Genomic DNA, 25,776 nt, shown 5'->3' on the forward strand with positions numbered 1-25,776 from the left:
AGATGAAACAAACCTTCAGTTTGAGAAAGAAATCAAACAGCATAATACTGGCACATTGGATCAGCGAACACAGCTGTTGGTTAACAATTTACAGCAATAAGCAGTAATTTTATTTCCACCCGATTTCATCTTGGTAAAAGTGAAATGCCACCTATCTTCAATGCATCAAAACATTCGAGGGCTTGGAAGTAAAATTAATGAACTACTTATGTGCATTGATGAATTAGAGTCATCGAACCCAGTTGATATAATCTGCGTCTCTGAACATCATGTGACCACTGGTATAGATACGTTGAACCTTACAGAATTTAAGTTAGCCTCTTACGTCTCTAGACAAAATATGGAGAAAGGAGGAGTTGCCACATTTGTTAAAAACAGTTTTAAATTTAAGAATATTGACATTAATAAATTTTGCTTAGAGTACCACTTAGAAGCATTTGCAGCAGAGATAGAATTTCATAATAGGTCCTTTATAATAGTAACCATATACAGAGCACCTTCAGGAACTTTCAACCCGTTTATAAACGGCCTTGAAGATTTATATCCCATCTAAAATTAAAAAACAAAGAACTAGCGGTTGCTGGTGATTTTAATATAGATGTCCTGAAAACACTGTCAGTGAACAGTTACTGAAATCAGTTACATTGTCATTCAATTTAATTTCTACTGTAAATTTCCCAACTAGGGTACACAACTGTTCAAAGGCTGCCATTGCTAATATCTTGATAGACAATTCTAGGCAACTAAGCCACATTACAAAACCAGTAGCAAATGGGCTATCTGACTACATAAAGAGTAAGCTATTTTTGTAAAACGAAAATTGTAATTTTGTAAATAAAAGTTTACTAACGATAAAAAAAAATGCTGTTGGCTCCCCTTCATTCTTTCGTTTTCTTGTCGCTACCACTGCCAGCCCTCTTTTCATACCACCATTCTTTTGTGACAATGATGCTTCCTTAAGCATTTTAGACTACTGTAATGGTACGAAAATGCAGCAATTAACTCAGCTTGAAGGAGAATGTGCTAACGAAGTTTGCCAGGAAGTCTTTGAAGTCGGCAAAACAGTACGAATCGGCACATGTGTTCTGAAATACATCAGCGCCTATTGTTGTTGCAGCATTGTACAGTTCGAAATTTGATTTGTAATCGTAAATTTATTCTTTAGTCGTCTCGTCTCCTCCCGCAGACGTTTCTCGTGCTTGCGCTGTTATAAGGACCACGACCCGAGCGGCAGTCGAGCAAAGTGGGGACGAGTCGGGACGGGGATAGGGATAGGAATGGTGCGAATGCACTGCAAATTACGCAAACATGTGTGAGGCGAGGCGAGGCGAGGAAGCTCACATCGCTAGCAGTGGCGCCTTCCAACACGACACTGCCACACACCGCACAGGCCGTACGCCGGTCGGCCGGCCGCGCGCCAGCCCTCCGCCGGACTCCAGGGACATGATGCGTCCTCCGCGAGTGTCGAACGCAGCACGCGCCAAGCGAATGACAGGAGGTGCGACGAGCAGCTGGGCGCCTCACACACGCGGCGGCGCGCCCGCTAAACCGGCAGTCGCTCTGCTGGCACGTCGGGCGCGCGCTCAGCGCCGTCCTCGAGGAACTCGCTGCAGCGGAGGGAAGTGCTTTGCGTCAAATGCGGCCGATTTCGACCGAAAGCTATTTGGATACGAGCCGAATGCGAATTCTGACGTGCGCCTACAGTACACGAACGCCACGGCCATACCATGTTGAATACAGCGGTTCTCGTCCGAGCACCGAAATTAAGCAACATTGGGCCTGGTTAGTACTTGGATGGGTGACCGCGTGGGAGAACCCTGTGCGAAAATATAGAAGACCAAAGGAAATAATTACATGGACACTAACACTAAAATAAAAGCACCGAATGGATTAACTTATCGAAACAAGTAAAGAGTAAGCTATTTTTGTAAAACGAAAATTGTAAACCACTAAATGTAAACCACTAAATGAACTTGGAAATGAGTTGTCCTAGCTTCAGTATATTATTATTCATACTGTGTTTCTATCTAGCCACTGGGTAAGATCTTAGGAAAAGAAGTGAATAGTCCACTTTACTTATCCATTAGACGCAACACACGGTAAATCCTGTAAGAAGGATAACTCTATTGATTATCTTTTCCTATAAACAGTGTATTTTATTTGGAAACTAAACTAAATTTTAGTAAGAGGGTTATACGTGGCAACATAGAGACAGGGTTTCTGTTATTTACGTATAAGCATACTAATATCATAATGGTAGTGTTATAAGGTCCTATTAATGTGTGGTCATGACATTTGTTAAATGTCTCACCACATTCCTATTGAAACTATTTACTCTTCTTGTAAATAACACCTATGACAATTTTATACAAATGTCCACTAAGACATTGCTCGTCAACTTTCATTTAGGTAACAGCGATCTTTTAGATGTATTTAAATCAGTACTGTTAAGAAATACTGACTAGCTTTATTTTCAAGAATCTCAAGTTTAAGTTATACATACTGTTATCCTCCAATAAGAATCATTGGCCGATTCTTCATCTTTGACAGGTTCATCATGTCTGCAATGCAAAACATTATCTTTTGTATTAACAGATGAAATCCAACTTTTTAAATTTAATAAATGCTTATACAAACATAAAGTTTCTTCAAAAAATGTATTTCTGACAACTTCCTGTCACAGATAATTTTCGCTGAATGTTGCAACCCAGTTATATTGCTGATGAGAAGCAAATGTTGATCTTTTCCCTCTCTTCCTTCACCATCTCCTGTTTTGTTCACCTTGACATATTTCTACCAAAAAGACTACCCCAATGGATCCACTGCTTATATTTAACACACAGTAAATTCAGTGCAAATATTTCCTTAACACAGGATGTGCATTGACAAGCTTGAATTAATCAGAAAAATATAAACAGATACTAACCATTCCACAGCTCTTACAAAATACTTGCATTAAGTAATCATCAAAGCTACTTTTTGTACAGCAAGAGGACTAACAGTCAAAATGGTGCTACATGCTACAGGCAGTGCAATACAATTTATTTTACTCATTGCTACAGCAATAAATGTAGTTATAAAAATATTCAGACTTAGACTATAATCAAATACAGAGAGAGAAAATATTCTAACTAAAGAGATATAGCAGCCATAGGCAGAAACAAATAAAAAAACTGATACTAATCTTAGCTTTGAGGACCAAAAGTTTCTTCATCTGGAAAAAGTATAAAGAGAAATGAGACTGTTCAAGAATTAAGGATGAAAATTCAGGATCTTGAGTCAAGGAAGATGGATGGTTAAATGAATGAAAAAACTAGACTGGACATGATGAAATTCAGTTGCGAAAGAGCAGCAGATGATGTAATTTTAAATGCTGAGAAATAAGATCTCTTCAAGAGGAGCCACCAAAAGGTCAAATAAGTGGAGAACAAGCTGAAAATACCGGCAAATGGGCTAAAATGGCGGCAAATAGATAAAGGAAACAGAAAGAAAGTGCTGAAGAACAGGCAACCAAACAACAACAACAACAACAACAATAATAATAATAATAATAACAGCACATTGTAGCAATATATAATAGCAGTCCCACAACATCTGGAGGAAGATTTTCCACTAACAGAGCAATAAATTCATGAAGCCATCAAATCATTCCAAAACTTCAAAGCAACAAATGAAGACTCCACTACAGCAAAATTATTGAAATAGTCAGAACACGCAAATGATCTACAAATGCTGTTTGAGAACATTTGGAAAGCTGAAGAGATTATGGAAAGCATTAATCCACAGCTATGAAAAAAAGGGGACACACAAAATGTCAACAATTGCAGAGATGCCTCATTTCTGCCAGTGGTATACAAAATATTATCAAAAATTCTCTGGACAGAGTTGTAGAAACTTTAGACAAATAACTGGGAGAATCTCAAGGAGCTCTAGAAAGGGAAGACACTGCACAGAACAGATGTTTATTAGAAAATCGATAATTCTCCACAGACTGTTAATCACCAAACCTATAATAGTATCATGTATTGGTTTCAAGAAAACATTTGATTTGGTAGGCAGAGAAATTATAGGTAAAATCATCAAAGAATTTTGTGTTAAAGCAAACATAATCCTCAAAACACTAGCAAATAGGATGGCTGAAGCTAAATTTATGGGAGAAGTATCTCAACCATTTGAAATGAAAACTGGTGTTAGACAAGGGGACAGTTTATCACCTTTACTGTAACACTGCATTCTAGAAAAAATAGAAAGTATCTGGAATTTGGAGAAAAAAAATCACAAAATTGAACCAATAATTCTAGGACGAAAAACAAATGGAATTAAGGTAAACTGCCAGGCTTCTGCAGATGATTCTGATATACTTTCAAAAAATCTGACAGACAGTTATTGAAAGAAATATTTTGGAAGAAATAGCAAAGAGAGCTGGTCCCAAAATTTCAGCCGAAGAAACAACATTGATGACAATTTCAAACAATGCATCAACATTCGCAGAAAAACAAAAATGTAAAATAGCATTAGTAAGTAAATTTAAATATATTGGACAAACTGTACAACAAAATGGACTAGAAGAATTAACAGTAGATGCAAGAGTCAGCAAACTGGAGAGAGCAAATCGTTTGACAAAGGATATTTACAACAAGAAATGTACAACTAAAAAAACAAAACTAGAACACTATCCCACAGTGGTATGACCAGGATGTTTATATGGATGAGGATGCCTAATGATGAACTATAAGCTGGACAGAACAGAGGTTCCTCAAAGGAGCATTATTAGAAAATAATGGTTGCAATACAAGCTACAGATGGCTGGAAAATGAGAAGTGATGAGGAGATCTACAAAAATTTTGAGAAAATATCAGAAGTAATGGCTAAAAGAAGATTAATCTTTTTTTAGAGACCTCTACTGAATGAGTAGTTCTGGAAGAAGGAATCAATGATAGCATGGATTACAGAAATAAGAAAGAAACAACATCAAACAATCAGAAGTAATAGAAAGAAACCTTTTTACAGATAAAATACTAAATTTAAAAGGATCATCACCTCTCAAAGATCAAAATTAATTTCATCCCTCTCAATAAGACCGTGAGAACCGGAAATAAAATTCATAAATATGATATTGCGAAGCTCAAAATCAATCAAAACATATTGGAACAATGCCACCAGTAACTGACAGTTGAATCCCATAAATGGGCAGACATTGCCTCCATGATCCGACAAGCAGCTAATACTACAATCCTGACAGCTAAAAAGAGGAATCATACATGGTGGAATGAGGTTTGTGATGAGGTGGTGGCCCAAACAGCAAGTGCATGGAAAAAGTGGAACTCTACCAGGAGACCTGAAGATTTTGATGTATTCCATGAAGTTCCAAAATATGCAGCCAGAACTCTACGAAGGGCTAAGGAATTGCATGAGAAACAGCAGTTAGAACAGATCGATCAGCGTTTCCAGATAAACAATGTCAGAGTCTTCTATCAGACGTTCAAATCGAATTTGAAATGATACCAAGCCCCTAGTTTTTGTTTTAGAGACGAAAATGGAAAGCTCAGTGTTGTGTACATAGTTCCGCGTATTCGGCGCGTACACAAATTACACACTAGAGTGCGCCCCGCTAAGCACAACAGCGCAGGCGCAGCGCTCGTCCATCTCCGCACTACGAGATGGCGCTGCCATAGAGACGGACCAAATTCTGCTTCCGCCGATCCACGTATTAATATGTAACGCAGCCAATGAGATTGCTGCTAACATAGAACACTTTCTCCTCGCGCATCACACTCGCGCAGTGATACATATACGCGCGAGGTATTATAACGAGTGTAAAGACCTTCGATCAGTCAGTCTGCATTTGTCTGCACCAGTCTGCATTAGTCTGTACCAGTCTGCATTAGTCTCTACCAGTCTGTACAAGTTCTACAATTGTCTGTACCAGTCCATAGTCAAGATTCAGCCTGCGCCTAATAAGTTTACCATATTCCTGTACATAGCCATGAAGATAAATGTATAGACACTTTTGTCAAGTATCCGAGATATATGTGAGAATAAGATTAACGTACCAATACCAAAGGAACTTCAGATTGTCAATTGTAAATAGCATCCAGAACCAAGTTAAGTAATTTTTTTATTTGTTATTATTTTAATAAATGTGTGTGAAAATTAATCACGTTCTGTTTAAAGTTGCTCACCGTCAATCTGCTACTCTAAGTGTGCAAGTGGCATTTCTATCGTCTGACCTAACTGCAGTAGATAAACACGCCACGATAAGACCACGAGACATATTGCAACACACGCTTACTTTGTAAGAGCAACAAGTCAAATAATCTGATGGTGTGTGTACTGAAGGTCTTACAGTACACACACCACACTCGGCCTGACCAACAAAGAAAACTGCAAGATCATGTCTCGTTACTTTGAAAACCTACTTAATTGTGATGAACCGAAAGAAAGATTCCCTGTATGTGCCCCAATCAACAAACTACCCCTCAGCTCCATCTAGTAAAGAGGAGACCAAAGAGATCATCAACAACTTTAACAATAATAAGGCAGCTGGAGAGGATTCAATAGTGGTGGAACTACTGAAGCTGGCAAATAATGAAACTCTAGATATACTAGTCCAACTTTTTGAGGAGATCTGGAGAGCTGGGATGATACCAACTGATTGGCAGTCAGCTTTAATCCATCGTCTACACGAAAAATGTGATAAATAGAATGTCAATAACTATAGTGGTACCTCATTAGTATCTGTTCCATATAAGATTCTCTGCAAAGTGATACAGAATAGAATAGAAGATCATTGTAACCAACTGATTGTGGACTATCAAGCTGGTTTCCGAAAGGGCGATTCTTGCGCAGAACAGATCTTTAACCTGAAGAACATCATCAGGTACAAAAAAACTGGAAGAAATAACTATGTGGTCATGTTTGTTGATTTTCAGAAAGTATATGACTCCATCGACTGACAGGCATTAATGAATATTTTGGAAAAGTTTGGGGTGGATAATACATCAAGAAAGCTGATCAAACAAACTCTTACTAACACAGTGTCAAAAATTAAATTTATGGGTGAGGTATCTGAACCCTTTACAAACAGAACGGACATAAGACGAGGAGATGGACTATCCATCTCCTTTTCAATTGTGTCTTGGAAAAGGTCATTCGAGAGTGGAGAAAGTTATTAGCCCAAGAAGAAAGAAATGAAGAGTGGTTCAGACTTGGTCCTAAGAACAAAGGGGTTTTTCATTGACTGCTTAGATTTTGCGGCTGACCTGGCCATTTTTGCTAACAACATAGAGTCAGCAGTCAACAAGATAAATAGGCTGTCAGAAATTGCTGAAAAAAGTTAGACTCCAGATCTCTATTCAAAAGACAAAATATATGACGAACATCTGTGACGGACCTGAATGGATGATAACCAACCTGGGAAAAATCGGACGAGTTAAGAATTTCAGGTATCTCGGTGAAGTCATCCAGCAGGAGAATGGATTAAAAGAAGAAGCAATTGTCAGGATGAGGAAGTTAGACCAAGCATATCAACTGACAAAGAATACTTATAACAAAAAGTCTATGAGTATATGGGCCAAGTTCCAACATTGTAATACAGTTGTAAAACCTGAGGGCTTATAAGCATCCAAAACTTTGACCACGAATAGACAAGGTCAAGCTGAGCGGCTGGAAAAGCGTGAGTGTAGGATATTAAGGAAAATCCTAAGGTAATAGATGGGTCGATGGACAATGGCGAATGAGAGCAAATGAGGGCTCGTGCAGCAAGACAGAACCTATCACAGCATCCATTACGAAGAAATGATTGTTATTTTATGGTCATCTCATGAAAATGGACGGTGATCGACTAACAAAAAGAATATGGAGTTTCATCCTATCTAAGAAAATGAGGCCGAGATGGTTCAAAGAATGTGAAAAAGATCTTAAGCAGATTGGTATCTCAGAGAGAAATTCCTGAAAGGAACAAATTTAGAAGATTGGTGACCAACTACCAAGGTTTTAACATGGCATCAACATCCAAAAGACAGTGAGTACCATTATCTGAAGAGCATAAAAAGGCACTTCTTGGAGGGGCTCAGAAGATACTGGCAGGAAGTCAAAGCTGGAGCAAGAACAAGACCTGGACACTAGAGTGAAGTCGGTTGTTACCACGCAGTCCGTAGAGTCTCACCTCGATAAAAAAAATAAATAAAAATAAAAGGCTTTCGATGCAGAAGAAATAGGGGATTGAGAACAACGTGAATAGAATAAAGGGGGAAAAACATGAGGAGGAGATGGACGAGTACTGGAAAAACAGGAGACGACAAGGGAAGAAGAAGAAGTGAAGTTATTACATGACGAGAGATGGTGATTGGATTTGATTTGATTCAGTTTTCTTTACATACACCGAAAAAATGAGATGATTCTCGAGGGTGTGGAACATGTCAGAATGTATAACACAAAACATTTTAATATAATGAATACTACCCTGATCATTTGTCACGAGATTGTCAAATTTTTACTTAAGCTGGCCTAACAGTCTCTGTTAGGATATTCATCTATAGAGTAGAAGGCATTGCCTATCAAAAAGTCATTCAAACTCTGTTCAAACTGTGCTTTATCTGAAACCAAGTTTTTAATGGTTGCTGGTAATTTATTGAAAATGTGTGTTCCTGAATATTGGACCCCCTTTTGGACCAACATAAGTGATTTTAGGTCTTTATGTAGATTGTTCTTATTCCTAGTATTGATAATATGTATTGAGCTATTTGTTGGAAATATAGATATATAACTTGCAACAAATTTCATTAAGGAGTAAGTATACTGAGAAGCAATGGTTGGAATTCAAAGTTCCTCGAATAGGTTCTACACGATGTTCTTCAAAGACTGGTCCCAGGTACTCCATTGCACCATTCACCGAACCTGGTAACCCCGAGCTGTCAGTAACAAAAATTAAGTCTTGTTTAAGAGATTTACAACACTACATGCACTTGTTACCAAAGTCTCATTTACTTTTAGAGCTATCTGTTCCACTTCCTTTTTGGCCCCACTTCTCTCTGTCTTCACTATATCCCATACAGTTCTTATTTTGTTGCCCGATACAATTATCTTTTTCTCTTAATAAAGCTACTTCGATTTCTGGATTACTTGATTCAATATTTTGCAGTATTCTTTGTAATGCATTACAATGCTAATATCAGAAATGTTCCTAGATAGTAGATACAGTCTCCTTTTTGCCCCACATGATATCTTTATTCCTTGTGTAATCCATGGTTTATCTTTTGACTTCTGTGTGATTTGAGTTACCTTTAGGGGAAAACAATTTTCAAAAGAGGAGGTAACTTTATTAATAAATGCTTTGTATTTTCCATTTGAGTCAGGTAAACATCTCTCCAGTTCATGTCTTTGAGCAATTTCCTGAATTCCTCAATTTATGGCTTATTTATTATCCTCCTGTACTCAGATTTAATATTTTTTTATCCTGACAAGTTTCAACATTTAACACAAGATGCTGCACATCGTGATCAGATAGTCCATTTACTATTGGTTTTGTGATATGACTTTTTTCCCCTAGATTTGTTCATAAAGATATTATCAATAGCAGTCTCAGAGCATTTACATATCCTAGCTGCGAAGTTCACAGTAGAAACTAAATTGAATGATAGTGTTAAAAACACCAGCAACCACTATTTCCTTCTTTTTTTTTTTTTTACAAGCCATTCCTTTCGCTTTGTGAAATGAAGCACTGCCTAGTTCCAAAACACAGGACTACTATGACAAGGTGAAATGTTCTCAGAGTGCTACATGTATGATAGTAAATGTAATCAGCACTATAGTTGTCTTCTGAGTAGTTATGCTGTGTGTGTTTCATTCAATCAGATGAAATGGAATAAAATCATCAATTTATTTATTTTGGCTCTTTATCACCAAGATACATTCAATGTTGGTTGAGGTTTATCTTTTGAATTCACTCCAGTGTAGATTGTCAAAATTTTATCAGTTGTCAAAGTACTTGTAACACAGTTTCCGAATTTACTGCCATCCAGGAAAGTCTCGCACTCAAATTATTCTCAGAGACTGAGAGCTGGCTGAAACCCAGAGTAGAAAGCTCTGAGATATTTAGTGATTAATGGAATATATATCAGAAAGGCAGGTTAGACACTGTAGGAGAGGGAGTGTCCATTGTCTCTATTGAGGTCAAAGCTGATTGTGACAGTGAAGTTATCTGTTTGCGTATAATAAGTCTATGTGAAATCACGTTAATTAATGGATGTTTTAATCAGCCACCCGGTTCTGCTATGACAGTTTTGGAGCCATTCAAAGAAAGTCTACAGACAGTAGCACGTAAACACCTAGATCATACAGTACTAGTTGGAGGTGAATTTAGCCTACTGAGTATAGATGGTAGCCCATGGCTTCATTGCAGAGGGTGCAGTCAATCTTGTGAAGCACTTTTGAATGTGGTTTTCGAAAATTGTCTTGAGCACCTAGTTTGGCACGCCACATGCAATGGAAATATCTTAGACCTTGTAGTTACAAACAGGACAGATATCATCAATGACTTCAGCATAGAGATGGGGATTAATAATCATGATAACATCATAACAACTAAGGTTACAAAAATTAATAAATCAGTCAAGAAGGCTAGGAAAATGTTAATGCCAGAAAGAGCAGATAAGCAGATGTTAGCATCTCACTTAGACAGAACAGACATCACTTAGTTCCATTAAGATGGACGTAGAGAGATTATGGTCAAAGCTTAAACAGATCGTGAATTGCACTCTCAACAAGTCTGTACCTAGTAAACGAATTAAGGATGCAAAAGAGCCACTGTGGTTTAACAATGAAATTCGGAAAATACTGAGGAAGGAAAAGCTACTGCACTCTTGGTTCAAAAGAGAATGCCAAATGGCAACAAGGAAAGGTTACTACCACTGTCATACCTTAGCAAAAGATCTGGCTGAGAAGCAGGGGAAATTATTGTCCTATGTAAAATCACTAAGTGAGTCAAAGGTTTCCATCAAGTCACTTGACCAGTCTGGTGTGGCAGTAGGAGATAAATGTTTTAAATTTTGCATTTAAGAAATCATTCATGCAAGAGAATCATATAAACATACCGTCATTTGACAATAGCACAAAGACACCTAACAACAATCACCACAAGAGGCCAGCGCTAGCACAAGTTGTTCACATGATATTCGTTGGACTGTTGCCTGTAAACACGTGCCATGTCAGTGCTCTTGGAAGAGAGCTGTGGCAGTGACACGGCTCTGTTGTTGTTCCTGTGTAGTGATCTGCAAAGACTGGACGGGACGGGACGGGATTTGGGGGGGGGGGGGGGTCGGGTCGAGATTCAAGCAGTGATTAAGTACTTCATAAAGAAAGGTATGAAAGCGAAGGACATTCATGCCGATTTCCAGAATACACCAGGGGACTCTGCTCCTTTGTCTTCAACTGTTGCCAAGTGGATAAATGAATTTAAATTTGGTCAGGAGAGCTTAGATGATGATCATCCATGAAATGGTCAGCCAAGATGTGTCACTACTCTAGAAATCATTGCAAAAGTGCGCATAATGATCAAGAAGGATCACCAATTTAGAGTGCATGAAATTGCTCACGCTTGCCAGATGTCATCTGAAAGGTATCCACAAGATGGGTGCCGCGACTCTTGACGCTGGATCAAAAACGCATGAGAATGGACATATCACAACAATGTTTGGCCTGTTTTAGGAGAAACAAACAAGATCTTTTGTGCTGGTTTGTGACCACGAGGAAACTTTGGTTTACTACTATACCCCAGAGACAAAGCAACAATCAAAGCAGTGGAAACATGCTGAATCTCCGCCGCCAAACTCCTTCAGCGGGGAAGGACATGGCGTCAGTGTTCTGGGATGCGCCACCAAATTCCTTCAGCGGGGAAGATCATGGCATCAGTGTTCTGGGATGAGAAGGGGATTCTGTTTGTACATTATCTCCCCACTGGGCAAACAATTACTGGAGAATACTATGCTAACCTTCTGGACAAATTGCAGCAAAAGATATGCGAAAAAGGCCAGGTTTAATAAGGAAGAAAGTCATCTAGCATCAAGCCAATGCACGCTCGCACGCATGTGCCATCGCCATTGTAAAATTACACAAACTAAGGTATGAATTGTTGCCACACCTGCCTCTTCCCTAAACTGAAAATTTTTCTTTGTGGATGAAGATTCACTTAAATGAAGAATTGATAGCCTGAGTTGACAACTATTTTGTAGGCCTGGAGGAAAATCATTGTCGAGATGGGATCAAGGCATTGGAACACTGTTGGACCAAGTGAATTAATCTACAAGCAGGGTACATTGAAAAACAAAAAAGTTTCAGTGACGTAAGTACTTTTTTTCTATTCTGTTTCAAGAACTTTTCAAACCACCCTCGTAAGCATCCCTGACACCTGAAATAATTAAAAACAAATAAGTCGCCAGTTGCAGATGGAATCTCAGTTTGGTTTTACAAAGAGTGCTATATGGCACTGGACCCTTACTTAGCTTGTATTTCTTGTGAATCTCTCACCCAGCAGAAAGACCTAAGCAACTGGGGAAAAAAATACAGAGGCGTCTCCTGTATATACGAAGGGCGAAAGAACAGACCCGCGAAATTACGGACCAATACCCGTAACATCAGTTTGCTGCAGAATTCTTGAACATATTCTGGGTTTGAATCTAATCAGTTTCATAGAGACCAGTTTATGTCCACAAATCAGTACAAAGCATCGCTCATGGGCAACTCAGCATGCCCTTTTGTCATACGACGTCTGTTCAAAAAATTCCAGAACTTTGTCCACAAAATTTTCTATGCTTACCTTTTAGTTACTATGGATTGTCTCCTTCGAAATACTCTCCTCCACAATTGATACACTGCTCCCAATATCATTTCCACTTCCAGGAGCAGTCTTGACACACCTCTTGCGGGGTCGCATAAAGTGCCGTCTGCGAATTTTCTTTTATCTCATCTGCCATTGCAAAACTTCATCCTTTTCAACTTTGGAAATAAAAAGAAGTCTGCAGGGGTCATACTATTCTCGCAAGGAACATCTCATTCTCATTTGTGAGATCCAAAAACTTTTTTTGGTCTTGACTCATGAGCCGTGGAATGAACTTGGCGGCAACACAATGCATTCCAAGATTCTGTGCCATTTCATAACATGATCCAATTGAAATGTTACATTCTTCTACAATCTCTCGGACAGTGAATCTTCGACTGGCACACACAATTTCGTTGACGTTCCTGACACAAGCGTCATCAGGGGACATCTAAGAGCGTCCTGAACAAGGATCATTTTTGACTTTTGTAAAGCCATTTTTAAAACGTGTGAATAATACGTAACACCGAGTATGGCTTAAGCACTCATCGCTATAGGCTCCCTGCATCCATCATTTGGTGTGTCTCTGTAAAGGTTTTCTTGAGTTTCACGCAAAATTTAATGCATTGCTCCTCTAACTTTGCCATCACAAAATTCACAAACCCAGATTCCATATTTCTTGATTTCCGAGAAGCATTTGACATAGTGCCTCACTGCAAACTTTTAACAAAGATACAAGCACATGGAATAGGTTCCCAGACATGTGAGTGGCTCAAAGACTTCTGAAGTAATAGAACCCACTACATTATCCCGACGGTGAGTGTCCATCAGTGACTAGGGTATCATTAGGATCGTTCCAGGGATGTGTGATAGGAGCGCTATTACTCATATTGTCTATGTGCATAACTGATCTGATGGACAAAGTGGACAGTAATCTGTGGTTGTTTGCTGATGATGTTGTGGTGTATGGAAGGTGTCATCGTTGAGTGATTTAGGAGGATAAAAGATGACTTGGACAAAGTTCCCAGTTGGTGTGATAAATGACAGCTAACCCTAAATGTAGAAAAATATAAGTTACTGCAGATGAGTTGGAAAAACAAATCCATAATGCCAGAATCCAGCATTAGTAGTGTCATGAATGAAGAAGTCACATTGTTTCAATATCTGGACATGACGTTGCAATGTGATATGAAATGGAACAAACTTGTGATGGTCATGGTAGGGAAGGCGAATAATCATCTTTCGTTTGTTGGGTGGATTTTACTACAGTGTGGCTCAGCTGTGATGGACATCACATATAGGATGCTAGTGTGATCTCTTCTTGAGTACAGTTCGAGTGTCTGGGATCCGCAAGGGGTCGAATTAAAGCAGACATTGAGGTAATTCAGAGGCAGGATACTAGATTTGTTAACAGTAGGTTGAAACAACAACATACAAGTATTATGGAGATGTTTCTGGAACTCAAATGGGAATCCCTGGAGGGATTTTGAGGAACACTGTGCTGACTGCAGAACAATTCTGCTTGCATCAACATACATTACGCATAAGGACCACGAAGATAAGAGACGACAAATTAGGACTCATAGAGAGGCATATAGACATTCACTTTTTCCTCACTCGATTGGCAGATGGAACGGGAAAGGAACTGACTACAGTCGAATTAAAATTACTTGATAGTTGGCACTTCAAACGCCAATAAGAGTAGTCAGCGTCACACTTGAACTGTCTGCTGTTGCCAAACTCCACCAAAATTGGCCAGTCACTTCCAATTCCTGGTTCAGCATTCTTTCTTGATGTATTTGTATCCCGAATTACGAGCCCGACACTTTTATTATGTATTTCATGACACGCGATAACTACACCAAAAACAACACACATTAACAATGCTAATGAAAGACACACATTTCATTCATAGCACTAACCAAACACTACCGAATAACTCAGCACAAGGTGTAATTCAGTATCATATTCACAGAGATCACCTTACATTAGATAAGCTTTTCACTATACTGCGTGAAACTGAAATTTTTAAGGTTGCAATTCATAGTTGCAAATGGGTCACTACATTCACATATATAAATACTTAATGCAGTGCTGTGGCATAGCACAATGGTTGGCAGATTAATCTAATGTGTAGCATGTCGTAGGTTTGAATCTCATCATTGTAGCAAAATTTTTATTTCTAAATCTAACCAAAAGAGTGTGATTATTATTTTCATTCAATTAATTGGTTTAAATGTATTTTTTATTTTTAATACTTTGCTGCATCATTTTTCATCATTGTTTTGACTGTTCTATTTGGTCTTATTTTTCTTCCTGTCATTATTTGTTCATTTGGAATCTGCCTCAGTCATCTATAATCCACGACCAAGTGCCCACACGGACTGTTCACTGGTTTCTAACATGGCAGCATGTGCAGCTAGTGTAAGGATAGTTACAGGTAACAAATGACACGGAGAAATTTCAATTTGCTTTCAGCCCTGAAATTGAGTTTTTGTTGTCTTGAGTTTACCCTTAAGGGTTAGCTTTAATCGCCATGAACAAAGCGATCATGATATTAGTACTGCTGCCGACTGTTGACCACAATTTTCTCGGCTGGGTTGGGACACAAGTTTACAGTCAGGGATACAAAACGGGTCATCTGCCCCAATTCAGTCACAGGTCACTTTAAATCAATAGTCGACAGAGTATCCAACATTTCTGACATACCTTGCACCAGCCACTAGAAAAATTGCTCTGTATTAAACATTTAACATAATTTGTGAAGTGAGCCGCTTGTTTGTTGTCACCTGTAACCAAACGGTAGCTGGTAGCCAATGTGGCAACATTGTTGCAGCAAGTGATTGATGTCAACTATCAAGAGGGGTACCTTCTGCCATGCACCATATGGTGGCTAGTGGAGTATGTATGTAGATGTGGAATCAGTCTTTCCCTCTCATCCCATCTGGAAAGTCTCCCCTGATCTGCAGTTCTGGGTAACTTTCTCAAAATCTACCCTTTTTCCTAGACCTATACTTCACCCCTCTTCCTTCCACTTCAAACCTTCTGCCTGAAGAATGAGCTACTGGCTCTGAAAGCTTGCCTAATTATAATCTTCTTTTATGTGTGTGTTCTGCCGCCACTTAGCGAGTAGATTGTTTATCCATCCAATTCAATTATCATGTAATCAAAAGCTGCATTTAACACACCAAGTCTCTTTTACCAATCATTTTTAATATGTCATACAGAATGTACTGTCAATCCTGTCCTTTTTTGAGATTACTGTTTTGTTGTACTTTTCTACAGGCATCATCTTACTTATTAGGAGTCAGTTCCTTCATAGTCAACAGTTAAGGAATGGGTGGCTGAATTTATATGTGGCATATGTCTCTGTAAGATGACTCATGAACAACTTCCTAGAATTACAATCAAATATGAAAATGCTGAGAAAGAACACAGTGTGATATTGCAAGATCAGTAATTAAAAAGATGTGCAAAACAGTTGATGCCGTGGCCGTACCAGAAAGTGAGTGGCATGTCTGTTGAAGCCTGACTACAACCTAATGTGAAAAACAATTTGGGACAATCTGACACACAACTGATTCTATGCACCAAGCTGTTCCCGTGGATGAGAGATGACCGAAATGAAACAGCAGTTGCACAAAAATAGCCAAGGTGACTTCATCGGAGAGAAAGAGTGGTCATTGTTTCCTAGGATGCAAAAGGGATTTGTATTTTAGATTAGCTTGCAAGACTGAAACAATACCTCACAAATACTATGCAAGTGTTCTGACTCAACTGGATGAAAAAATATGGAGCCAAGACCCAGGGGGAAAAAAAAGTTTATCGTCAGTGAAATGCATCATCGGAGAGAAAGAGTGGTCATTGTTTCCTAGGATGCAAAAGGGATTTGTATTTTAGATTAGCTTGCAAGACTGAAACAATACCTCACAAATACTATGCAAGTATTCTGACTCAACTGGATGAAAAAATATGGAGCCAAGACCCAGGGGGAAAAAAAGTTTATCGTCAGTGAAATGCATATGGTTACAAAGGCAGTTTCACAATAGGAAAACTGGGAGTTTCAAGTGTGAAGTCTTCAAATATCTATTCCATTCTCCAATTTTTTCACATTCTGACTTTAGCTTCTTCTTCTTTTGTTTTTGTATGAATGATTCACTTAAGACTACATGCGTCACAGCTCAAAACCGTTTTGTGAGTCAACAACTGGATATGTTTTCACTGCTCTGTCTCTTGTAACTCCGTTGGACATGGAGGTAGCAAATGAGGATGTAGGATGTCCATGACATACTGCTGTGCTGTCAGAGTGACCTGAAGTCATATCCGATGTTGCCCCACACGCCCTCTCCCTATGTCGTTGTCATACTCACTGACAACTGTCATCGCGGGTCTTGCAGAATGTGACTCACTGCTGATCACATGACAGGTGCAGGTGTGAAAGGGTTACAATGTGCTCGGTGTACATTCCAGCAATTCTCCCATGGGCTCGTCAGACACGGTCAACCTGCAGCTTGCTGACAAGTACGCCGCCCTTACGTTCCCAAGCAGTCCAACATGGGGCCACTACCACATCTGAATGTCTCACAAATCTGCATATTGCATAATTCAATCAGCCTGGCAAATGGAGACACACAATTAGGCCCCTTCAAATTTTGTTAGGTGCTGATAATGCTGACTCACAGAAGTACAGGGCATCTGTGTCCTTCACAGGGATCACTCAACATCTTACACTCTTCACATCTCTTATAGCTCCTACCATTCATGGTAACAATCCGAGACACAAACAAAGCTAATGCAATCTGGTGGCCTTTGTATCCATTTCAGAGAGTTGCAACTCTCATAATTTACCACTGGTATGCACACTCATGAAACTACGTTGCTTCAGGGAGCTTCCCTTTTTTTTCTTCAAGCAGTTTAGTTCTTTGAATCCTTTATTTTTCTTGTAGCTCAGAATAATTATTTTATTGTGTAGCAAACTTACAGACCAGCATTCTGGTCTGAGATGTCAGAGTTGGCGGTCATGTGTGTGTGAGGTGTGCTTGCTTGTGAGAATGAATGGTGTGTATTTCTATTTCTTTTTCTGATGAAGGTTGTGGCCAAAAGCTTATGTGTAAGTGTCTTAACTGTGCCTGTCTGCATTTTAACGTGCCATCTTTATGGTAATTAGCACTCTATCTTTTCCTACACTGCTGATATTCCAACCTAGAGTTTCCATTGTTTGAACTTACGGTCTACTGTTTTATGTTGCAGTGCACTTCTACAAGTGTAATACACAAATGTTGCCTTAGGAAAGAGTCACAATAACATCCATGTCTACCGTTTGCTATTTTTTACGAAATAGCATGTCACACTCGAAATTTAACTTAGCCAATGAAATAAGTTTGAAGATTTATTGTGTGTAAAAGACACGAGGGCCCACTGTGTGGGAAATGTGGGAAGTTCTGTGCAGAGACGGAGTTATCCACAGACGCGGTAACTCTGGGGAGCTATACGGTTGTTAAAACATCGCCACCTGCTGGGATGAGGGGCCACTTACTCTGTGGTGGCGCTGTGCCAGCAACGAGCTCGACCACAGATGACAATGAGCAACCAGCTGCTTCTCTGTGCAGAGATATAAAATTTATCGATTTTGGACGTCGGGTGACAATCTGTCACATGGAGAACAATGTTTACTCTGGCAATTTTAACACTAATCTAGTGTTCTGCAATATATTAATGTGAAATGTTGTCTATGATGTTGAAGAGTGTAAGTTAAACTGATATCTGAGAATTTGTTGTTTTTGTGGCATTACCTGGAAAAATGGCCTCTCTTGCAGCTCCAAGCATAAATGTCAAGTGAAGAAGAATAATCGGCACAGCACACTGGAACCGAGTAGGGATCCGGTTTACGGCTCAGCCACTAAATTAGCATATCCTGAGTACACCAGAAGAGACGCTGTACACACTTGCATATACTACATACACAAGTACAAGCATCGATCAAGCTACTGTGAAACTGCACTCTGTGTGACTCGTCACTACATCAGAATACTGTAAATGTGGTGATTCCAATTTCTTAAGGTCTCTTCCTGTTTGTTTTCATCAGTTGGATCTTATTTTTCAAGTATGTGGGAATCCAATGAGCTGCATGTTTGGATACATTCTTTCTGTATGTCCCACAAGTTGGATTCTTTGGAGACACATTGTAACAAGAGTTTTTAGGAATTTGCCTGGAGATTTCACACTAGGTTCTGTGTGATGTATTCCATCTTTTATTCTTGGACCTAAGATTTTTACTACAATTTTACATTCTTCTCATTCAGTTTGCTGTTTTCATGTCTTGTGTTGGACAAAGAGTCTCTCTCATGCATAAAGAGATTCTAATTTGATCACTGTTGTACAATGTTAGATTTTAGAGTTCCAGGAAAAATACTTTTAGTTAACTGAGAGACAGTTTGTATTTTCTGAAGTCTGGATTCTATGGCCTTCTTTTCATTATAATGTTCAGTGGTCTTTTTCACCTAATTATTTAAACTCTTTAACACCGAATACTATGTCGTTGCCTATATAAGTTCACCCAGTGCCATTTTGGTATCAGCCAAGAATTTTTTCTCCAGGTGAAATTAGTAGTCCAATTTTCCTAGCTTTCTCCCTTAATATTTCAAATTGCTTTAGCACATCAGTGATGTTTTTGTCAATTAGTATTATGTCATCGGTATAGGTTACACAATATAATTCTATCTTTAAGTTTACGTTCTAGTCAGTGTAATAGTGCACCTGCTCTTCTCCATTATCTTACAATTTTCTTAGGGACATAGCTGAATAGCAATGTGATATGCCATCCCATTTTCATATTCTTATGTCTCTCTTAAATTACACTGCTTGAAAAAAAGTGAGACAGAAGGTGGGGAGAAAACGAATTGAAACATAGCGAATTTAGAAGGTATGTGATGTTATTTCAGTGATTACAAAACAGAGTCAAATTTACACAGAACTTATCAGTTTGAGCCCACTTATCAATACAGCATTGCACCCTGTCTGGCCTGGACAGTGCAGGAGGATGTCGTAAAGCTGCTGCATACCCTCCTGAGAAAGGTGATCCACAGCTGTTGTAACTGGACATTGCAATCATGGATACAGGCAGTGGGATGCAGTTGACGTTCATGTTGGTCCCATAATGTTCTATCGGGGACAGATATGGGGATTTTGCTGGCCACAGGAGTATATCAACATCACGCAGACAATTTAAAGAGACACATACTACATGTGGACAAGCACTGGCCTGTTGAAAAATAGCACCACAATACTATTACACACTGCTGTACCATCAGAGTTCCCTCGGCCATTACAAGCCGACAACTACTGAACAAAGTTATGAAACAAATCTAGAGATTACTCAAAGGAACGAAAAGTCTGTCAAGAGGAACTTTCAAGAAAAGTAAAAAAAAAAAACTTTTTAAGTTATGGACATAGAAGTTCTAGGATGCTTCATTATAGTTTATTTTTTGGTAACGAAGTCACGAATGTCTTTTTTTTGTTTTTTTGCTTCAGAAACTATTGCTGCAACAATACATCTCCAACGTTGAAAACAAACTATTTCAGGATAAATCGTCTCCTCCTGTTGGCTGATGTACTCCAGGGCAGTTTGGATCACTTCGTAACAGAATGTGTGAGGAATATTTTTCTCTGATTCATCATCAGAAACATAGTCTTCTGACGCTTTATGATCGGTCACAATTTGGACGATTTCATCCTCAGTCACATGAAAAAATGCCATTTTCCATCCACTCTTCAACGTCTTCGAAGTGTGTGTCTTTACAACCAGCTTCTCCAGTAAATTCACCAAAATTATGTCAGCTTGAGTTTCGGTGTTGCCTCCTCCTTCCCACCACTTAGGTTGCCTTACGATCTAAGAGTTTTTTCCAAGACCTAACAAGAGGAACTGGAGGAATTAGATTCCAAGCTTCAGCAATCAATGAATGACAAAACATCGATTTTTTTAAGAGCTTCCACAAAATCATCTGCAGCATCAATCACACCTATTAAGTATTCCAGCATCTTGCGTCTGTAATGTTTTTCCATCGCCTCAAGAATACCTTGGTCCATCGGTTGACATAGAGATGTGACATTTTGTGGGAGAAATACAACTTTGATATCCCCATCTTGCAGATCACCTGGGTGAGAAGGAGCATTGTCCACAAGATGTAGCGCTTTTCAAGGAAGTCCATTTCCTTCCATGTAATTTACAACAGCTGGAACAAACTCTGCCTGGAACCACTCTCTGAAGATGGCACTGTTCATATATGCCTTAAGACTGATTCGTGTACCTCAGTGGCAAAGCTGGTTGGTTGGTGTCTAAATGCTCTTGGTGTTTTGGATTTGCCAATTAAAGTAAGACACAGTTTATGATTGCCAGTGGCATTACTGCAAGCGAGGACAGTAAATCTTTCTTTGATTTTTTTTGTATCCGGAAGCCATTTTTTCTTCTTTAGAGGCAAGGGTTTTCGTTGGCAACATTTTGTAATTCAAACAGTTTCATTACATTTGTAAAGTTGATTGCCAGTATAACCTCCTTTGTCAATGATTGTGTGCAGTTTCTTCTTAAAATCAGCGTAGCAGCTTCATCCCCAGATAATGATTTGGCACTGATGGCTATTTCATGAATGCCATGCCGCTTCTTGAAACGATCCTGCCGGCCATTACTTCCGAGGAATTCTTGCTTCTTTCCTTCAATCAGCTCATCTTGACAAAGTAGAGGACCTGAAACTGACACACCTTTGGCTCTTACTTATTCGTGCCACAAAAATAATGCCTCTTCTAACTGAGGATGTGCACCTTTTCTCATTGTTTTTCAAGATTTCACTGCGCTGCCCAATGCTTGGATAGAACAAAATTTTTCAATTCCTGATCGATTTGTCTTCCGATCAGTAATTGTACTCCTACTCTGCAGCCACTTTTGTGGGTGGCTCACCAGCATCAATTCTCTGCAAAATGTGAAGCTCTTTTTCCAACAAGATCACATTCGTTTTATGTTTCATGCCTGTAGTCACGTTCAGTGTTCTTTTTACAGACACTCGACTGAGTCCTTTATGGTTTTTGGCCCCTTTTATCTCTGGACACTTTAAGGGACATAGTGGGAGCACAAAACCTCAAATCAGAAACACACAGATGCACAACTTGACAACACTCGAGATGCACTAGACAAACTTTTGACTTTTGAAACCAGGCTGTGGCAGCCATCAAATGAAAGCATTCGATACATCTATGCCATTTCCTCTGTTCTGCCCAAGCCCACGTGGCAACACAACAGGGTGTTGTACGTTCACTGTTAAACACTCAGCTTTGATGTACCGACAACAAGTGGAAAGTGTTAGGCGGCGCACTCTAATTGTCGGTTTTGACAGGGCTACGTTGCGCTGCATAGAACAATACTGTATGTACTGTACTTCCAAGGAGTTCCAATAGATGGCAGTGGCATGAAACCATGCAATACAAATAAGAAACATACTAGAGCTTCAACCAACACACGCACGAATTGACGATACTTGGACTTTTGACACGCACCAGTAGATTGCCAAAAAACACCAGCAAATGCTTGGCTCCAGGTGCACGCAAATTGAAACTTGTCAAGTGTCAATATAGCTAGCCAAAAGTGTAGCGGCACGAGAGTTTACTGTACTTGTTCTCAGATGGTAGTCACAGACGTGAACAGGTTACAATGTACTCAGTACACTACACAGTGATGCTCCCTTGTAGTGGTCTGATGTAGTCAACTGGAACATTGATGATGAGTATGCCCTTAATTTCCAACATCAGGCCACTGTCAGATCCAAATACTCCAAAAATACAGATGTTGCAAGGTTTAACCAGGCGACCAAATGGACATCCACAATGAGGTTTCTTTCAAATTCTCATCAGATAATGCCGTCTCACACCAATATGCAGCACCTTCATATTCTCCAGAGTGATGATTCAACATCTGACGCTATTCGCATCCCTTATATACCACACAATGCTTGCTAAACAGCAATAAAAACAAAGAACACTAATGAATAATGAAGGAAAAGACAGACTGTTACTTACCATAAAGAAGATACCTTAGGCTGCAGATGGGCAGAATTAAAAGACACTTACATAAAGCTTTCAGCCACAGCCTTCATCAGTAAGTAGTAATCTGTCTTTTCCAACATTGTTGATATTCCTACTGGAGTTTCCATTGTTTCAAGGACACTGATGCTTTTCTGTGAGTGTTTCCTTTATGATGTTTTCTGCATTTTAGCTTTTTTTTTTAAAAAGAAAAAAAAAGAAAGAAAGAAAGAAAAAAAAAGATTTGTTGCTGGAAAACTTCTGAAGTCCAATAAAGGAGTTACAACAGCCATATATGGTTATCTGGTGGACCTTGCAGAACCAAATTCTAGGGCTGAAATGTACTGTTGACCAATGGGCATTAATCAGAATGAATACTAAATAAAAAATTAAATCCAATTTTACACAAAAAACACAGGTTCTATCACTGTTGTTTTTCGTTCTATTTTGCTCTTATGTTTGTTATGACTTGTTTAGCAGAAATTTTTTTTCTATCTATAGAGTTACATTTGCTGTAACGTATCTTACCTGCATGTTGTTTCTTCTTTCTTCTCACTGCTGCCCCAATCATGGCAAGCAAGTCATCCTCACTGCATTTGCTTCGTATTGCATCTCTGAAACAACAGTTAAAACACCCGTTAAACAGTACTACGCAATTACCACACAGTGAAATGTTGGTACACTAAAAAGGAAGAAAAACTTTGCAGAAATCTTCAACAGTAATCTTGTAGTCTGCAGTAGGCAACAGCAGGATAACAAACCCACTGGACAAGAATGGGAAAGTCATGATAGAAGTTACTTTTATTTTTATAAGTAAACAGGTATCTTACACAAATGCTCAAGAGTATACATAGGATCTCGGGCTGAAGAGGTGGAGCAGAAACTGACATTTGTTTTGTTGAAGAGGGAGTAGTGGAACACAGCACAATTTCTTGCAAAATGAAGCCAAATTTATTGATAAACTGTTAATTAATTGCCAAGCTCACTAATGTGACCATTTTACAACAGGTACTTACTGCTTGGAGTATATGTGAATTTTCAGGCTTGCCTGATAGATCTGTTGCAAAAACACTTTGGGTTCCCCACCAGATAACATTATGCAAGTCCCTCCCTCAATATTTCAGTGACAACTTTTTGGCATCTTCAGGTGGTGGTGATTTCCACCATCACTGCTGCAAGATGCAACTGGCAATTTCCACGTGACAGCTTTGAAATTTATCATGTGGATGACTATGACCATCATATTTAGAATTCAGAGGATTTCATAGAATACCTGAAGATGCTTAAACTAGAACTTTCAGATCTTTTAGTTAGCTCAAATGTTATATCATTACTTACAAAAGTGCCCCTGCGGCCCTCATTAGAGGTTATTAGCAGCAAGTTAGAGAAAGAAATTGTGGTGCTGTTTAAACATGTGCATACCTCATCCTATTTCTTATGTAACACCAACTACTTTGATCAAGTGGACAGTGTTCCCATGGGAGATCCTCTATTTCCCTTAATAAATATCCAACATTCCTCCTTCTGGCAGAATGCTGAAGAGACATTTGTGGTGTGGCCCACTTAATACAGACACTACCTATGTTCCTGCAGCATTTGCGCTCGCTCCATCTGAATATTCAGTACAAAAAGATAGCAGCTTACCATTCCTGGATGTCACGGTTAGAAGAAAAGCTGACAGAACACTGGGGCATAGTCTCTACTGCAAACTGATACACGCAGAGTTACATTTGCGGTCCAAACGTTGCCATCACCCTGCACAATGTGGTAGTGTCTTACACTCCCTGGCACATAGAGCACACGTGATCTCAGATACCGACAGTCTGCCTGGTGAACTGTAACACCTAAGAACAGTGTTCCAGCAGAATGTTTATTCTTGTAAACAGATTTACAATGTGTTCTGAGCAAAGCAAGTTCAGTGTAGGGATGTAAATGAAGATACTTAGACAAGCACTGCAAATGGCTTTCTTGCCATATTTCAGTGGCATGTTTTCAAAAATAGAAAGAATCGCTAAGAGAAACAGAATCAAGTGTGTTTTTCGTCTACCAGCAAAACTAAGGAATTGTTTGTGTTCAGTTAATCTTGACCTTAGAAAACACAGATCATATATAAGATCTGATGCCATTATGGGAAATCTTATATAGGGCAGACACCTCACATTGTGCAAGAACACTGTGTTCAACAGCGCTGACAAAAATACCACCCAGTAAATTAGTGGTAGCAGACCACTGCCTGAATACAGGGCACCACACATTTCCCAAGAGGACTGAAATTTTATCCTCAGCATCATCACTCTAGGATTGTGTTTTTAAGAATGAGGCATGTATCCATACGGTGGGCAATCTTACCAACAGGAATATGGAATTTTGACTAAGCACTGCCCAGAATCCAGCACTGACTGCCATGAAATTAAAACAGTAGAAACCAGATCCTCCGATGTATGACCTGATGCAGCACCTTGCAGAGAGTTAATTCAGCTTTTAACCACACGAGTGTCCAGAAGTGCAGTCATTGCCCACAACACATAAGCAGAAGGAAAAATGGCATTTCCATCCAACTGGGAGTGCCTGTCCACACATTCGTACTCCTGCTTCTAGCCTGACAAATTTCAATTCTGCTGTGCGAATATCACCAGTCACATCTTGCAGCAGTGATGACAGGACCCACCACTACCTGAAGATGACGAACAGTTGTGTTGGTGAAATATTGTGAGGCTTGCACAAAGTTATTCAGTGGCAAATCTGAGAAGATTTGTATACATTATTTTTCTGTGACGCAGGTAATGTGCAGCAAAATGTGATAACTTTCTGCATTTGCCTTTTTGTACATTTCAAAATACCCCAAAAATTGGTGAGAAACACTGAACATATGACGTAACCAGATGACATACCCCACA

At 39.2% G+C, this 25,776-nt stretch overlaps 1 protein-coding gene and 1 pseudogene across 1 annotated transcript in view; one reads left to right on the forward strand and one right to left on the reverse strand.

Moving 5' to 3' along the window:
- Positions 1 to 1,719: 1,719 nt before the first annotated feature.
- LOC126215398 (5S ribosomal RNA) lies at positions 1,720 to 1,831 on the forward strand (annotated as a pseudogene).
- Positions 1,832 to 2,505: 674 nt separating this feature from the next.
- The window catches only part of LOC126215015 (molybdenum cofactor biosynthesis protein 1-like), a 152,918-nt gene continuing 129,647 nt past the window's right edge, over positions 2,506 to 25,776 (reverse strand). The window contains 2 exon segments of the mRNA XM_049941639.1: positions 2,506 to 2,561; positions 23,408 to 23,493. Coding sequence (XP_049797596.1) covers positions 2,506 to 2,561; positions 23,408 to 23,493 — 142 coding nt within the window.

This window comes from Schistocerca nitens, chromosome 12 (assembly GCF_023898315.1).
Source record: "Schistocerca nitens isolate TAMUIC-IGC-003100 chromosome 12, iqSchNite1.1, whole genome shotgun sequence".
Lineage (NCBI taxonomy): Eukaryota > Metazoa > Arthropoda > Insecta > Orthoptera > Acrididae > Schistocerca > Schistocerca nitens.